Source organism: Marmota flaviventris, chromosome 5 (assembly GCF_047511675.1).
Source record: "Marmota flaviventris isolate mMarFla1 chromosome 5, mMarFla1.hap1, whole genome shotgun sequence".
NCBI classification, from domain to species: domain Eukaryota; kingdom Metazoa; phylum Chordata; class Mammalia; order Rodentia; family Sciuridae; genus Marmota; species Marmota flaviventris.
In genome coordinates, this window is record NC_092502.1 from 70,642,824 (window position 1) to 70,661,587 (window position 18,764).

At 36.8% G+C, this 18,764-nt stretch overlaps 1 protein-coding gene across 1 annotated transcript in view; it reads left to right on the forward strand.

The window, feature by feature from the left end:
* The first annotated feature begins 4,382 nt into the window (after positions 1-4,382).
* Pfdn1 (prefoldin subunit 1) overlaps positions 4,383-18,764 on the forward strand; it is a 57,731-nt gene continuing 43,349 nt past the window's right edge. The window contains exons 1-2 of the mRNA XM_027927902.2: positions 4,383-4,450; positions 7,110-7,276. Coding sequence (XP_027783703.1) covers positions 4,418-4,450; positions 7,110-7,276 — 200 coding nt within the window. The 5' untranslated portion in view covers positions 4,383-4,417. The remainder of the gene's footprint in view (positions 4,451-7,109; positions 7,277-18,764) is intronic.

The following is an 18,764-nucleotide window of genomic DNA, read 5'->3' on the forward strand; positions in this document are numbered from 1 at the left end:
TTTGTACTGGGAATTGAACTCAGGGGCACTCAACCACTGAGCCACATCCCCAGCCCTATTTTGTATTTTATTTAGAAACAGGATCTCACTGAGTTGCTTAGTGCTTCTCTGAGGCTGGCTTTAAACTCGAGATCCTCCTGTCTCAGCCTCCAGAGGCCGCTGGGATTATAAGCGTGTGGGGCGCCCATCGAAGATCAACTTTCTAGATTCCACAACTGTGGACTGATTGAACCTCAGAAGGAGTACACCCCGTTGTGTTAAGTCCTGAATGCAAAGTTTTTTTTTTTTTTCTACAAAAATAATACAGGCAGACACATCATGGTTTTTCTTCAGGCAAGTATCCAAGGATGGCAAACTCTTCAGAGTTTGCTGATACAGACTTTTCCTGTCATTTCAGAAGCTCTAGAGAGAGAAAGAAAATAACCATTTAGTTTGAAGAGCGGATGAGAGGGAAACACAGCAACACACTCCAGTGACTTCCAGTCCATAAATGTATATCATATACTGTCAACTTTATGCTCAGGGTAAGTTTTATCCTCCCACCCCCCAATTTGTTTTACTAAAGTGGTGCCAAGAGTTAAAGTGAGACTGAGGAGGTAGGTCAGTGCTAGAGTGCTTGCCTAGCATATGTGAGGCCCTGGGTTTGATCCTTAACACTGGAAAAAAAATCAAAAGGTTAAAAACTAGTTTGAAACCCATAAATCTCATAGGGTTTTTAAAAAAATATTTTTAGTTTAATATTTAATATTTTTATGTGGTGCTGAGGATCAAATCCAGTGCCTCATACCTTCCATGCAAGCACTCTACCACTGAGCTACAACCCAGCTCCTCTTGTAGGGCTTTTGTTGTTGTAAATGTGAAGCCACCCAGAGATTCCACAACCCAGGGCACACTGAACACAGACAACAGTGTGTGTGTGTGTGTATGTGTGTGTGTGTATGTGTGTGTGTGTGTGTGTGTGTGTGGTACTGGGGATTGAGCCCAGGGGTACTCTATCATTAAAATACTTTCCCGATGGGTGTAGTGGGGCATGCTTGGAGGATTTAAAAGCCAGCCTCAGCAATTTAGTGAGGCCCTAAGGAATTCAGAGAGACCCTGTCTCAAAATAAAACAAACAAACAAACAAATAAATAAAAGGCAGGGGATGTGACTAAGTGATTAAGCACCCCAGGGTTCATTCTCTGATACCAAAACCAAACCAAACCAAACTATATTCCTAGACTTTTTAAAAAATATTTTAATAAGTGAGACAGGGTTTTGCTAAGTTGCCCAGACTGGACTCGAACTCAGCCTCAGCCTCCGAGTTACTGGGATTATAAGACAGTGCCACACTGCATCTGGCTGAAGATGGTTCTTACCAAAAATCCCTGAGTTACTTGAGAAAATCAATTGTCAAAAGAGAGAGCCAAGCCTGGTTTGGTGCACATGCCTGTAATGCCAAAGACTTGGGAGGCTAGATAGGAAAATTGCAAGTTTGAGGCCCGCTTCAGCAATTTAGTGAGAACCTATCTCAAAATAAAAAATAGAAAGGGCTGGGATGTAGTTCAGTGATTGAGTGCCCCTGGGTTCTTTGAATTAATACCCCCAAAACTTCAGGTGATAGGACATTGAAAAGAAAATTTAATATAATTATGTTCACTATGTTGTATTTATGTTTACTATTAGGCCAAATCATGTCATTACAGAAAAGAGCAAGTGAATTTGAAAATGACCAAACAGGGGTTGGGGTTGTGGCTCAGTAGTAGAACGCTTGCCTAGCACATGTGAGTCAATGGGTTCCATTCTCAGCACTGCATATAAATAAATGAATAAAATAAAGGTCCATCAACATCTGAAAAATATTTTTAAAAATTTACCAAACAGAATTTAAAGAATTAAAATCTATAGTTACTGAAATAAAAACCCAATAACTGGTTTACATAATAAACTAGACATGTTTGAAGAGAAAATTATTACACTGACAGATAAAGTTATAGAAACCCAGGGTATAGAACAGGGAAATAGTGTAGAGGTTGAGAGATGTAGATGCATCAACATACTTCTTCTTCTTTTTAATAAGGAATACTTCAACATTTTTCTTCTTTTTTTAAACATTTTTTTTTAGTTGTCAGTGCACCTATATTTTGTTTATTTATTTATTTATTTTTTTTTTAAAGAGAGAGTGTGAGAGAGAGAGGGAGATTTTTTTTTTAAGAGAGAGAGAGAGAGAGAGAGAGAGTTTTTTAATATTTATTTTTTAGTTCTCGGCGGACACAACATCTTTGTATGTGGTGCTGAGGATCGAACCCGGGACGCATGCATGCCAGGCGAGCACGCTACCGCTTGAGCCACATCCCCAGCCCTATTTTGTTTATTTATATGTGATGCTAAGGATCCAACCGGTACCTCACACATGCTAGGCAAGCGCTCTACCACTGAGCTACAACCCCAGACCCACTTCAACATACTTCTAATGGGAGTTCTGCAAGGAGAGATGAGAGTCAACATTCCATGAGATACTCATTAAACATTTACCAGAATTGACATGAATCTTCAGATTAATGAGGCATACTGTTCCAAGCAGGAAAAACAGACAACACACATCAGAGCAGATTGGCAGAATTCAAATGTGTGTGTGCCAATATGCCCTGTTTCAAAGTGTATATTTTAAAAGACACCAGAGAAAAGAGAAATTTCTAACAAAGTCATAAAAAGCAGTCTTAACAGAGGCTGCTTTTCATCAGTATCAGTGCCTGTGAAGCACCGTGATAGGTGTAGAAGTTGATATAAGTAGTGAGAAAACTGCCTATTTTAGAGGAGTATATAGTCTAATACAAAGAATGCTTTTAGAAGGAAGAAAGTGTTGTCTTTTTTTTTTTTCTTCTGGCGTTGGGGATGGAACCCAGGGTTTTGGGCATGCTAGACACATACACTCTACCACTGAGCTACATCCTTAGCCCTAAAGGGTCATGTCTCAAGAGAGGAACAGATGTCTTGAGCTGAGTTTAGAGGAGAAATTATCTTTGTTCTGTATGACAGGGGATATGGTACCAATCTGCTAGACTTTGAAAGACAAACAGGACAACGCTAACCACATCAATTTAACTATTTATTGAACACATATTATGTGTATGGTGCTACATTTGGAGCATTTCATCCTGGGTTCATTTATTTTTCACAATAATGCTGTTAGATCAGTATTGTTATTCTCAATTAAATATGAAGAGATTAAAACTCTTCAAGGATAAGTGAATTCCTGAAAACCACACAGCTAGTAAATTGTCCACCTTGGTTCAAGGTGGACCAAGCCTTGAATCTATATCTGGCAAGTTCCCAATTCCCTGCCCCTTTACCTCTCTAATGGTTTTTAGAGTAGGTACAAAATTTTCATTTCCAAAAGCCAATTATCATCTGTCCCTTGGGTTCAAATACCAGGACTTGTCACAAGATGTGGTTTGCAGGCGATTTGCATCATCAAGTCATGGGAAGAGTTGCCAAATTTCCTGGCCCTACTCTCCAAGATTCTAAGAATTAAGTCTGGGATGAGCCCAGAGAATGTTTGTTTGAGTTGTTCCATATTGAACCCAGGGTTTGCGGATACTAAGCATGTGTTACACCACTGGGCTACACACCCATACACACCCAGTCCAGAATTTGTTTTGCTTTTTTTTTTTTTTGGGGGGGGGGTTACTGGGTTTTGCATGCAGGAGCGCTTAACCACTAGCCACATCCCCAGCCTTTAAAATTTTTTATTTAGAGACAGGGTCAGGCTAAGTCCCTTAGGGTCTCACTAAATTGCTGAGACCAGCGATCCTCTTGCCTCAGCCTCTGGAGCATCCCGGGATTACAGGTATGTGTCACTGCGCCTGGCTCCGTTTGCTTTGTAAAGCAAATTTATTTAGTCTATCTTGAGAACACTGTATCTAGAAAGTCTTCGAAGAAACAAGTTCTTCTTTGGAAGAACACTCCAACTACGCTTCAAGTTTTCTAATGGTCTTTTCCATATTGGTACGCCTGAAGCTCTAGTCTTTACTTATCCTTGACAGCACAGGGACTAGTTGTAAGACTAAATGACTGATGAGTGGTTGAGCTGATCTTCATATATCTCAACTTAGAAGCACGAACTAAACTATTTGTCAAATTGCATAAAATCACACACAAAAAATCTGCAGTTTCGGCTTGGAAGATGTAGAGGAGCAAGTTAGGCCTGACCAATTACATGGTAAAGGCCAACTAAATTGGAATCTCGAACATTTAAGCGTCACCGGTCGGAGATGCTCGGGTAGGGTTGCGGGGATAGGGATGCGAGCTTTAAACGAGGTCGTTTGAGTCTTGCACAGGCGCAGAAGGACAGCGGTCAACCAAACCTCAAGGCGCGCCCTTCCCCCACCCTCTTTCCAGCGTTCCCCCAGCGCGCAGGCGCATAGAGCGCATCAAGATGGCGGCCCCCGTGGATCTCGAGCTGAAGAAGGTAAAACGGGTCTTTAGTAGGCAGAACCTCTTCTTTGGGGGATGAGGGACTATCATCCCTAGAATATCAACTAGAATATCGAGGGGGGCTGGGTCTCAGAAGGAAAGAGGCTAAAGGGGAGGGGGGAATGGTTTCCTAGAGTCTTGAGGCGGGCCCAGCTCTTCTAGCTGGGGTTGGGGGCGAGCGGCTCTTGCTGGGTAGAACTGGTTAAGCTGGGGTAAGTGTACCTGCCAATCCCCGGCCTGTCTCCAGTCTGAACTCTAGAGCCATTTCACTGCGTTTGAAACCCTCAGATATTCAGCTTCATGATAAGAACTGAAGAGAGCGTTTCAAATGGAAGCCCCTTCGGACCGCTTGCCCGAGCTGAGGCATCTAAAATTCGACCTCATTATTTGCTTTGAAAAGCCCCGAGTTCAACCTTTGTTTTTGGCCACTTATTGGATACCATACCTTGAAAGGTAGCAGTATCAACGCTTCAAAAAATCAGACGTTGTTATAGCAGTGTTCTTCAGGGGTTAAGCTCCCCGCCCCGTCCCCTTTTGGAAAGACTTGTCCAAAAAATCTAGTAACGTTTTCCAGTAAAGTATCAGAAGGAATTGTATTTCTCCCTTTGTTCAAACAATTACTTATAAATAGGTTGTTACTCAGAAACATTTGCCACCTAGGAGTGGGTCAAGGATTTTAACGACACTGCGGACCCCAAACCCTGTGTAATGTACCAGTTTAAATGTTTTTCTAAAAAGGTTTCAAAGATGGGGACTATGTACAGTATCGTCTGTTTTACCGTTTACTTTTTTGTTCATTAGTTAGGTTATTCAGGTTAGTAACATCTTACTTTAATGACTACCTTTGGTTAACCTTTGCATAAAAAACAGGACAGCTGAAATAGCTGTTTTGCCCAAGGAAGCTGTTATTCCTCTGGGGATATTAGGTGTCTGTGTCCTGTTTTTTTTTTTTTTTTTTTGCCATTCTTGAAACTTGTAAATTTAGTCCTTATGTGGTATTTTCTTACGGTGTAATATCTTGGCTTTAACAGTACTTGCTTCCTTAGCAAACTGTATACACAGCAATCAGAGATCCTTGGAATTTACATTTTAAAAAATCATGCATTTAAAAAAATTACCTTTTTTTCCTGTTTAAATTTAAACCATTTCATGGTTTAGTGAAAAAGCTAACAGGAGTACAATTGTACTTACCTACATTAGAATTTGTTGCTAAGAAACATAGACTATGAATGCAAATAGAAAATGATTGCATACTTTAATAGTTTGACAACCAGTTAAATAAGAGCTTTAAACAAGTTCTTTTTTATAATTATCTAGTGGCTTTCAATTTCTTTTCTTCTTGGTGAAAACTAGTAGGAAATTACAGACACCTGTCCAACTCCAAAGGAGATCTTTGGAACATCACTAGTATGTGACAACAAAGTCAGGATAAAAGTTAAGTAGTAGCCTTTGCCATGTATTGTTCCTACCAAATGTTGTTAAGGCATAAATCTGACAGCATGTGAAAGTCATTCCAGGCACTTCAATAAAAGTATCCAAGAACTGTGTTTATCTTCCCAGTTAAGTAGCATACACAAGGGTCACATTTGGCCTAGTATGTGCAGATGAAGATCATGATGCAATTCTGCCACTGCCTAGCATTTTCTCTTTTTGTTTTGGTCATTCTCTTTATAATGACTGCTTTCTGAGTTGAGACAGTAGAATGAAAAGATTCCTGAACTAAGGGGTCAGAAGAAATGGGTTGAAATATCTGTCTTTTCCACCTTTAGTGTTCAGTCTTGTGCAAACCAGTTTTCTTTCTTAACTCATTTAATTACTTGTTTGTGATATGTGAATGATGAAACTGCTACCCCTTACTTAGGATTATTGGGAGAAGTGAGATCTCTTTAAAGTTCTCAATAATATTTCTAAGCTAATATTTTGAACTAATGTGGGAAAGTGCTTTGAAATCCAGTTGTGTAATACAAATCTAGTCAGTTGTTACTTGATGTTTCTTGCTTTGAGTCTCTGGGTTTCATCCTCTATTGGGCTTATTGTTTATTATTTTTTGGCTACTTGATATGTTTATATTTAATGTGCATTTATTTTGCTTTTTTTTTTTAAGAGAGAGAGAGAGAGAATTTCAATATTTATTTTTCAGTTTTTGGCGGACACAACATCTTTGTTTGTATGTGGTGCTGAGGATCGAACCTGGGCCGCACGCATGCCAGGCGAGCGCGCTACTGCTTGAGCCACATCCCCAGCCCCTTATTTTGCTTTTTAAAAATTGATTGCATCATATATACATTTATATGTGTGTGTATATATATGTATATATATATTTGTAGACACAATACCTTTATTTTATTTATTCACTCTTATGTGGTGCTGAGGATGTAACCTAGTGCCTCATTACATGCTAGGCATTACATGCTCTACCATTGAGCTACAATCACAGCCTCTGATTGCATCTTCTAGGGAGAGGATAAATTCAGTATTTAGCATAGCTAATTATAATGTTAATTGTAATTAACATTAAACTTATTGACTCTTTTATGTTTGCATTAGTAAATTTCACAGCTTAGTCTCTGGTTAGGATCTAATAAATTTGGATTTGACTTAAATGTTTTCTGTAAAATGTTTAAACTGCTAAATCAAGAACTTGTTTTTATTAGGCCTTCACAGAGCTTCAAGCCAAAGTTATTGACACTCAACAGAAGGTGAAGCTTGCAGACATACAGATTGAACAGCTAAACAGAACGAAAAAGCATGCGCATCTTACAGATACAGAGATTATGACTTTGGTAGATGAGACTAACATGTATGAAGGTGTAGGAAGAATGTAAGTAAAATATGTCCTTAATGTTATTTTGGGAGAGCTTTTGTCTGAATTAAATCATAGAATTTGTTGTTCCTTTTTTTTTTTAATGAGGAATTGAACCCCACATAGGTATTGTTTAAATTTACACTTTGAAGATGGTTGAGGTGATACATATCTATAATCCCAGCTACTAAGGAGGCTGAGGCAGGAGTATTTCAGATTTAGGCCAGCCTTGGGCAACTTAGCAAGACCCTGTCTCAAATAAAATATAAAAAAGGTGGGGGATACAGCTCAGTGGTACAGTGCCCCTGGGTTCAATCCTCAGTACCACCACCAAAAAAAAAAAAAAAAAAAAAAAGGCACTTTGAAGTACATTTCTTAAATATTTTACTGTTTTTTTTCTATGATTAGTTACTGAAGTGTGTTGCTTCAATGCTGCAAATATGATTTTTTTTAAATGGGAATATGTTTATGTTTATGGGCATTTTGTATGTGACGATTTATTTTGGTACGTATAGTTTTAATCTCCTTTTCCCTACTTATTAGGAATCTACAAATCACAAATCTTTTAGATGTCTGACCGGAGTTGTAAAATAAAAAATAAAGATTCGCTTGCCATTTAAATACACTCATTCTAAGTGTCATGCATTGTTTTAATAGGACAACTTGTGAAAAATTTAGTAAGTCAGTTTACCTTTTCTAATTATTATTATACAATTAACCACCAACATTTCATTTTTTTTCCCCTCTTTTTAAAAAAAAATTTTTTTTTTTTGTACTGAGGATTTGAACCCAGGGGTGCCTTTACCAGTAAGCTACATCCCTACCCCTTTTTTATTTTTTATTTTGAGACAGGGTCTTGCTGAGTTGCTAAGGCTGACCTTGAATTTGTGATTCTACTGCCTTAGCCTCCCAAGTTGCTGGGATTACAGGTGTATACCACTCAGCCTGTCTTACCTTTTTTTTTTTTTTCCTCCTTTTGAAAAACGTCATTCTTGGGACTGGGGTTGTGGCTCAGTGGTAGAGTGCTTGCCTCGCATGTATGAGGTGCTGGATTTGATCCTCAGCACCACACAAATAAATAAATAAAGGTATTGTGTCCATCTACAACTAAAAAAGATTAAAAAAACAAACAAACCAAAAACAACATTCTTGCTGGGAATGGTGCACGAGGCTCCCAAGGCTGAGACGGGAGAATCGTGAGTTCAAAGCTAGCCTCAGCAATGGTGAGCAATGGGAATGGTGCACATGGCTCCCAAGGCTGGGGTTGTGGCTCAGTGGTCAAGTACCCCTGAGTTCAATCCCCGCTACAAAAAAAAAAAAAAAATCATTCTTGGCCAGGCTCAGTGGTGCTTGACTGAAATCCTAGTGGCTCGAGAGGCTGAGGTAGAAGCATCTCGAGTTCAAAGCTAGCCTTAGTAACTTAGCCAGGCCCTAGAGGAACTCAGTGAGACCCTGTCTCTAAATAAAATATGAGAAAAGGGCCAGGGATTGAATCTGGGGCACTTAATCACTGAGCCACATCCTCAGCCGTTTTTATATTCTTATTTACAGAGACAGGGTCTTGCTGAGTTGCTTTAGGGCCTGGCTAAGTTGCTGAGGCTGGCTTTGAACTCGCAGTCCTCCTGTTTCGGCCTCCTGAGCTGCTGGAAATACAGGCATGCGCTGCCTAGCCTGGCCAAAACGTTATTCTTAAAGAGAGAGAATAGGTCTGCTTCATATTCTCTAAGCAGAAAATGAGGAATGGAAAAGCTTTTAAGTTACAGGTCACATTCCATTACTATGAGCTAAAAGGAAAAGACTTTTATTTAGGTGTGGAAGGTAGGGGAGGAGGGTTTTTCTGGAATTTGGTCTTTACTTAAAATGTACCATTACTTCAAGTTTGGAGGTCTCTTAGTTAGAATGGAATTTGACCTCAGTCTTGGGATGACTTGTTTTGTGATTGATTTGAAGGAAGCATAGCATGTGTAAAATTTAGTAATGACTTTAGGATGACATCATGAGAAATAGACCCCTGCTCAGGGGCTAGGGTTGTGGCTCAGTGGTAAAGCACTCGCCTCTCACGTTTGAGACCCTGGGTTCCATCCTCAGCACCACATAAAAATAAATAAACAAAATAAAGATATTGTGCCCATGTATAACTAAAAAAAAAAGACCCTGCTCATGACTGGATAGGAGATGGATTATAGTAAACTTTTCTGATTGGCTTTCTTAGAATGAAAGATATATCACATATAAATTTTATCTCTGAGTTCTTTTCATTTTGGTTCCTTTTTAAGAGAGTGAGATTCCCAAATTGAGAATTTATTAATGGGACAAAAGAATTGGGTTAAGAACAAGTAGAATCCTTGATTAGGTGTCTATGTAGTACATTAGTATTAACTATAAGGTGATTTTTATTCTTAATGTGAATATCCTGAGGTCTTTAAACAGTAATGCTAGCTTTTCTAGCACGATTATTAACATGTTGTGCTTGGATTTTACATCCTTTGTATAGCCAAAGAATCTTTTCAAAATAGAAACACTTTTTCAGCATCTTTGGTCTTTTGAGCTACACTGAAGTTTTTATTTTTTAATTTTTTTAAAAATATTTTTTATTAGCTATTGATGGACCTTTATTTGTTTGTTTATATGTGGTGCTGAGGATTGAACCCAGTGCCTCACACATGCTAGGCAACCGCTCTACCACTGAGCCACAACTCCAGCCCTATTTTTTAGTTTTTTAAAAAAATATTTTTTTAGTTGTCAATAGGCTTTTATTTTATTTATTTATATGTGGTGCTGAGAATCAAACCCAGGGCCTCCCACATGCTACGCAAGTGCTTTACCACTGAGCCACAACCCCAGCCCTGAAGTTTTTATTTTTAATTGCAATACTTTCATTTATTGAACATTCACAGAAGTGATAGAATTGCTTTTTTAAAAAAATATGTCTGAAGTACTCCAGATAGATTATATTCCATGCAAAGAATGTTAGAGTTTAAAGGCTTGGATATGAATTAGCTAATAGTAGAATGATGTTTTCAAAAGATTTAGTTTATATAAATTATGTTCCTTTAAAGAAATGTGTAGTTTTAAGTGTTTGGATAATCTTTGGTTTTAAATTTGACTTTTGTGCTTTCTGCATCTTACTGGGAGTATGAGTTTGACCCTGCATTGTAGGGCATGTAAGGTGAATACTGTTTGTTGTTTGGCTAGAGTATTAGTGCCCTGAAAGGAAGAAAAGACTTGCTGAGTATTAGTCTGGTCATGAGGATGTTCTCTTTCTTGATGCTAAACCTGAAATATCTATTTCTGAATTTATGGTCTTGAGTAATCTTGGGTATCATTGTGATTCACTTCTTTAATTCTAGTGTTTACCTTAAATTGTTTTTTGACTATTATTTGTGAATTCTGATTAACAATATTAATTTTCCCAAATTCTTATTTTTAAACCACAGATTATAAGATCCAATTGTTTTTGTTTTAGAACCTGCAGTAGATTTTTCCATTGTGAAATTCAGGCCTCATTATTTCTTGCTTAACTATTGTAATGGCATCTTCATTGTTCTTCCTGCCTGCATTCTGTCTGTCCACATCCATTCTTTATATATCTGCCAGACTTGATCATGTTAATGTTTTTTGTAAAATCCTTTGTGCATCCTGTTGTCCACAGGATAAAATCTAAACTTAGCCTAGCATTCATGGTCATTCATAAGCTGTCCTTAAATTACCCATCTAGCCTCAGGTCTACCAGCCTCAGGATAGCACATAAATTTTATTTCTACTAGTTTTGTGTTATCTGTTGGGGACTTAAGGTTTCATTGGTCTTTAAACATGCTCTGAGTGATTAGTGACATCTGTCATGGGATAAGGGTAGATTACTATCGTCTGTACTAGCAGTTATATCTTTACTCTGGCTCTTTGGGTTTTCTCATCTATGTTTCCTCATTTCTTGGTATAATGCCTGGCACAGAATAGGTGTTAAATGTGTGTTGATTTGAATTGAGTCTGATTTTCTTTTGCTTGAAATAATTGCATTTTTCTTTTGGTTCTTCAAAGGAAAGGTTATGTTTAGAAAGTGTCAGAGCTTTAAGAATCAGTGTTATTCTATTTTATTATATGATTTAGTCAAGATGAAATTATAAAAGTAACATTTTAAATAAGGTCAGAGTTTCTAACCAAATTGTCCTTTTTCGGAAAGGATTAATCTAATAGGATTGTTTATTTAATTTTTCAAAAGTATTTTTAGTTGGAGATGGACACAATGCCTTTATATTACTCATTTATTTTTATATGGTGTTGAGGATCAAACCCAGTGCCTCACATGTACAAGGCAAACGCTGTACCACTGAGCTGTAACCCCAGCCCCTGATTGTTTGTTAATTCCATTGAGAAAGTTGATTTATTCTAGATGCCAGTCAGAATTGACAATGTAGAAAATCCAAACCTTTAGAAATATTTGGAGGGAAGTATAATTCTTGTAGAATAAAGGCTGTTCTGTGCATACTAATATCAGTATAATGGTATCTATTTTACCTTCTTCATCTTACATAGATTAGAAGTCAGATTTTTCTTGTAAGGGTATGGGTTTAACAAATCATTGCAGACCTGCATGCACTTTAACTCATAAGTATGGAGAGATTTGAAAGTGTTAAACACTTCTTAAACATGGCTATTTTTGGTTTAAAACAAAGAAAGTCAAACCAACAGGATCAGAGAAGATGAATTGCTATATACTGTAGGCTCCTAGTACTCATTGCTCAAAGCTATATTCCATCCAGTCCTTTGGCATGTTGCCAGCACATTTTAGTTCTCTTACTTCATATTCTTTGGAGAGGCTGTTGTGTAGCCTGATACTACTACCACCAATTTCTAGTTTTGCTACTTAAGCTGTTTGTGAGCTGACCTCACCATACTGCTTTGAGAACTATGATGAAAGTTACAACTGTGGGATGATCTGTCTGAATATTTGGAAGTGTTCATCTTTGCATCTTTCTAGCATGCAAACAGTGAATACAAATCTTAAATGTGATGTGAATATTTCTTATATCTATTCAATTTTTTTCATGAATAAAAACTAACATAATTACTTGTAGGGGTTTTCTTCTTTGCACAGTAGAGGATAATAATTTTAAAAAATTATTTTTAGGGCTGGGGTTGTGGCTCAGTGGTAGAGCACCCGCCTCGCATTGTGTCCATCTACAACTAAAGAAAAATATTTTAAAAAATTATTTTAATGTTTTTTGTAAGAATTATATTTCAAAGTCCACATAACTGAAATTTAATCATGCTAGCATTTCAAAGGATCATCATTAGAGAATAAATGTCAAATTTATTTTATTACAGTAGATAATTTATTATCAATATAATCCTGACCCTGATTTGATGTGAGGACTTATTATTCTAATTCCCTTTTTGTTTGAGCATTACATAAATAACATTTCTAGTTTCTAAAAGAGACAAATTAGGCTTTTATTTTTTTAATAAAGGAGGAACTTGAGTAGATTAGCCTTTGGGAAAAATCATAAGTGCCTTTTTAAAGCTTGAACCTGACTAAATATAACTTTGTGCCACATTTAAACTAATTTAGAGGTATGTTACCATTCTGTGGGTATTTTTTACATTTGAGGAACTAAGAATGAACAATGGTATAAATCTACCAACTAGATAAGTGTCTAGCAATGCAGAAATTGCTGTTTGGGAGCAGGGTTGCTATTTCTACTTGTTGAAGTAATTTAGTGGTTGATCTCTGATGGCTGAAAGATCCAGAAGTATAAATTTAAGATAAAAGTCACACAGGTAGAAAGTTAAATAGTATATGTATTCTTGATAGGTAACACATTTTAGCCTAAATAGTTAAGCAATTTTTCACCTAATTAGGTTGTAGAAATCTTTTTTTGTTTTTTTGGTGGGGTAGGGTGGTACCATGGATTGAACTCAGGGGCACTTGACCACTGAGCCGTATCCCTAGCCCTATTTTGTGTTTTATTTAGAGACAGGGTCTCACTGAGTTGCTTAGCACCTTGCCATTAATGAGGCTGTTTTTGAACTGTCGATCCTCCTGTCTCAGCCTCCTGAGCCGCTGAGATTATAGGCATATGCCTCCATGCCCAGTTTAGGTTGTAGAAATCTCAACTTTTTATTACAGCTTGGTTGAACTATGCTTAGTTTAAAATTTTAGGTTGGTTTTGTGGGGATCTTATTATGTGGATTGTTGCCCTAATTTGAATTTTGTTGTTTGGTAAAGGCAGGATGAATAATTTACAATTTTTCTAAGTTATGTTAAATGTTAATAGAAAACCTGCTGCCTTAGGTAGCCCTTTTATATTTTCATGTAGATTTAGAGTTGATCTTCCAGCCAATTTGATTTGTTGGTTTTATTTTATTTTATTTTTTTATACTGGGGATTGAACCCATGGGTGCTTACCCATTGATTCACATCCCCAGACTTTTTATGTTTTATTTAAAGACAGGGTCTTGCTAAGTTGCTTAGGGCCTCCTAAATTGCTGAAGTTGGCTTTGAACTCAGGATCCTCTTGCCTCAGCTCCCCAAGCCACTGGGATTACATATGTGTGCCACTGCATCTGGCCTGATTTGAGGTAATTTTAAAGTTGGAGAAATAGTCATACTATATTTTATTACTGAGAATAGAAAATAAAGTTAAAAAGTCTTAGTGTGGTAAATACTGTTGATAGTGTGGTAAAAATAGTCATGTTGTTGCTCTCATCAGAATCAAGTTTAAATTTTTAGTGCTTTCTACAGAAGGGGGAGAAAATGTGTAGAATACTTTTGGTGTAAGAGCCAAATTGCAAATTTATAAATTCTTTTAATGCTCTTTAAAGGTGTTAGTCTGTATTTTAGAGTAAAGAACACAAAGCAAAGATAAAACAATTTTAAAAGATAAGAAATTTTCCTGGGTTCAGTCCTCAGCCCTAGGGAAAAAAAAAGATAAGAAATTTAGTAGTTTTCTTATATTTTGGATTTTATTTTAAAAGTTCTTGGTGCTCAGCTGCTTTTACTAGTAGAATATGACCCACCCTTTTCTTCTGTTTTTATACAGAGCCATTTAAAATAATGGCTTTCATGCTCAGAGTTCTAAGGGTGGGGGGGGGGGGGAAGAAAGAAAAAAAACAACTTTTCCTGTTGTGCAGGGGGAAATGACTTCAGTTCTGTTGATGTCAAATATGTTAAGTAACCCCAGATGGACACGCGCTTCTCTTCCACAGATGTGGTACTCTAGGGAGAGATTTTTGAGTAATGTTCTTAATTTCCTTAAGTTGTCAGTGATTTGAAAACTTGATGTTCATTATAACCCTGTCCTACTGCTGTCTAGAATGACATCACTGTTTTTTTTATGTCAGGAGATATTAGCAAACATTTTTGTAAGAGGTACATAATTATATTTTTTCTACAGAAGAGTACTTTTAAATAATTCTTTCCCTTATTCCCCTTCCATGTCCTTCAGAATCTAAATATTTCACTGAAATATGAGAAATTAATTTTGAGAATGTCATGCTAATTAGAAGTCTGTTGTTAAAAAAGTAAAAAGAAGTCTGTTATCTTGAGTATTAACATGTTAAACTAGAATATTTCATGTGTGCTTGTTATGGGCTTACTTATTTTAGGCTCTGAATTTGTTTGAAAAACATAAATGTAATCCACTCATTGGTTTACTTGGAGGACTTTGTTTCTGTAGTTCCTGACATCAAAAGACCTGGCTTAAAAAAAAAAAAATATATATATATATATATATGTGTGTGTGTGTGTGTGTGTGTGTGTGTATATGTATATATATACACACACACACACACACACACACAAAATTTAACAAAATTGGCTTTTGTTGGATAAAAGTAGTAGTTTTGCAACAATACAGTGGTACTTCAGTGTGTCCCAATTGGTGATAAGCAAGAATAAATGTAGTTGACTGAAGGAAGGTTGAAAAGTACCATTTTACTTGTTGTTCCTATGTAAATAAAAACAAAGGTAGCAGCATTCTTGAATTGTTGCTTTGTCCCTGGGGAACCGTGCGCTGTAACTAACTTAACTCTAGCTGAATTTCTGTGAAAAGAAAACAGTTTAAATAGTACCAAGAATTTTCTGATTTTAGCTGCCATTTATAGAGGCAGATTCAAGAACAATTTAGTGTCTGATCTGTTTGAGATGACTGAAATGTTCGTGTCATGGAATATAATCTGCTTAAAGAAATATCCAAAAATGAGCTCAGAAAAAATATTGACCTAAAAGGCAAGAGTCAGTCCACATGTATGAACAGATGGTTGGCAGTGGCTTGTTAGTAGTCTTTTCTTTCTTATCACTTATATTAAAAATTTGCTGGGTACTGCAAATAATTTTTACCCTGATGGAGTAAATAAGCTTAGAGTGTGTTGCTTGCATCATTTATGTCTGTGCTTCTGTGAAGAATGTATGCACATTTTATTTTTAGAATTTAAGTTTGGATACATCTGGGAGAGTACCCCATTGTCCTGTCCAGGAACTCTTACCACTTCTTGTTTTGAGGAAGATTAGTTAACTTGAATTGGACTAGATTTTTTTTTTTTTTTTTAATTAGCTACACATGACATTACAATGATCTTGGCAATTCATACATTTGAATCATTGGGGTATAATTTCTCATTTTTCTGATTGTACAGATTGCAGAAATCACACTGGTCATAGAGTCACCTATATACATACAGCAATCATAATGTCTATTCTATTCTGCTGCCCTTCCTATCTCCCCTATTCCTCCCCTCCCCTCCCATCATTTCTCTCTATCCTGAATTGGACTAGATTCCTTTAAGACAGTATTCTTTTGGCTTTGGAGAGAATTTGAGATGTTCTTATGTAAAAATTTGCACAGTATTAAAAATGTGTCTTTCTTTTTTTTTTTAGTTGTAGTTAGACACAATACCTTTATTTATTTGTTTTTATGTGGTGCTGAGGATTGAGGGCCTCACACTTGCTAAGTGAGCACTTTACTGCTGAGCTACAACCCCAGCCTCTTAAAAATATATCTTTAAATAGATAAGAGTGGGACTACCCTAAGCCCAACCTTTTATATTGTTTCAGAGTAAAAAGATTTGAACCACAGTATGCATCCTCTATGTGTGTATCTGAAAAAAAAAAAAAAAAAATATATATATATATATATATATAGTTATTGTGTTTTTTAGACTATTTATTTATTTATTTTTATGCTGTGCTGAGGATCAAACCCAGTGTCTCACACATGCTAGGCAAGTGCTCTACCACTGAGCCACAACTGCATCCCCCCACTGGGCCTGGGCCATATTTTTAAAATATTTTATTTAGAGACAGGGTCTCACTGAATTGCTTAGGGCCTTACTAAGTTGTTGAGGCTGTGTGCCCAAGTATATTTATATTTCTCTATGACTCTCTGCTTTTGTACCAGGAGTTTTCTGTTCTGTATGTCTTTCAGTACTTGTGTGACAGTACTTTTTTTTTTTTTTTTTAACTGTCTAGTGGTTATATTTTATTCAGTGTTGTATTTTAACCTACTAGTAAAATACAGGTCACATCTCAAAAAGTTGTAGAATAACTCATTGCTTGCTTATGTGTGGAAATGTTTGGGGTTTGAAACGGCCAGTGTAAAAGTGGTAAACATCAGAGGTGATTATTTACCAGAATTCTTAGAATGCCAGATAGTAACCCAAAATAAACATCATGTTTAAAATAGATTAACATAGTACGGCTTCTATTTCAGGAGGAGTAGTTTTGATTTTAAAATAGACAGTGATTTTTAATTGGTACAAATTGAACCTTGCAGTGTGAGTTACTTATCTAGAACAGGGAATGTTTTTATGTGGGATTGATTTCCTGAAGAGACTGTGATTCTCTTAGAAATTTCAGTGAATTCTCAGTTCTAATTTTACTTGATGTATAGGTAGTCTTTAGTCCAGCTGACCTTTCTTCCTTAATGCATTTTCTTCCCTTGGCTTCAGGGTTATCACCTCTTCTTGGTTTTCCTCTTACCTTGGTCTCCTTTACTATTTCCTTTTCTTTTACATTTGTAAATGTTAGATTAACCTTGGGTTTAGCCCTTGGATTTTTCTTTTCTCTACACTCATCATGATTTTACCCAGGCTTCTTTTTTTTTTTTTTTTTTGGTACCAGGGATTGAACCCAGGGGCACTCAATCACCAAGCCACATCCCCAGCCCTATTTTGTATTTTATTTAGAGTCAGGGTCTCACTGAGTTGCTTAGTGCTTTGCTATTACTGAGGCTGGCTTTGAACTGGAGATTCTCCTGTCTCAGCCTCCTGAGCCGCTGGGATTACAGGCATGCGCCTCCACTCCTGGCTGGGGCTTATTTCTTTAAATGCTATTTTATATACTGACAAGCCCCAGATTTTTATCTTCAGCTTAGAACCTTCCCCTGACTCCACACTTGTATACCCAACTGCCTATTTTATATCTCCATATGATGGTGTAACAAGCATCTCAGAATTAGCTTGACCAATAAAATTCTTGCTGTTTACGAATAAATCATCTTTCTCAGTCTTCCTCTTCATAAAATTCAAATCTTTCCAGAAGTCTTCTAATGGGTCTCCCCTCACATTTCATGACAAAAACTGAGCCATGTGCTTGGACTTAAATCTTAAGGGACATGCCATGATGGATGACATGAATTAAGACTAAGACTTGATTCAGCTTAGACTTCACTTTCCTTGGGAAAGTGAAGATTTCACTTTAATTGGGGAAGTAGAGGGACCGAAAACTGAGATTATACATCAAAGAAAAAGAAACAGACATTGGGTAGCCAGTTGGGAGCATCTGCTAAAATTGTGAACAGATGGGCTGGGGATGCCACTCAAGCGGTAGCATGCTTGCCTGGCATGCGCACGGGGCGCTGAGTTCGATCCTCAGCACCACATAAAAATAAAAATAAAGATGTTTTGTCCACCGAAAACTAAAAAATAAATATTAAAAAATTCTCTCTCTCTCTCTCTAAAAAAATAAATAAATAAAATAAAATCGTGAACAGATAATCATTGCGGTGATCTACAATTAAGGGCTAACTGCATGAAAGCTGTTGATATATTTTGGATGAATTAAGTAGAGTTTAATTAGGGAGTATAGACAGGTGGAAAACCATTGAAATAATTAAGCAATATAGTAATAAGGATGTAAATTAAGGTGGTGGAAGTAGAATGAAGATAGAGGGTCAGTATGAAAAGAAACGGTAAATTGGGAATATAGAAAATGAGGAGGATACCTAAAGTTTTGGGACTGGTACTGCTGAACTACATGGTTTCCCAACTTGTTATCAACCACCATAAACCACTGGCATCCCAGATTGTTGAGCACATCCACATGGAGGCTGGCACAGGACCAAACTTGAGACACTCAACTTATAACAGTTGATGAAAAATTGGATATCACTACATTAACTGGTGTTCCAGAAGAGCATATCAAAACTAGAAAAGTCAGGATCTTTGTTCCTGCTCGAAATAACATGCAGTCTGGAGTAAACAACACAAAGAAATGGAGGATGGAGTTTGA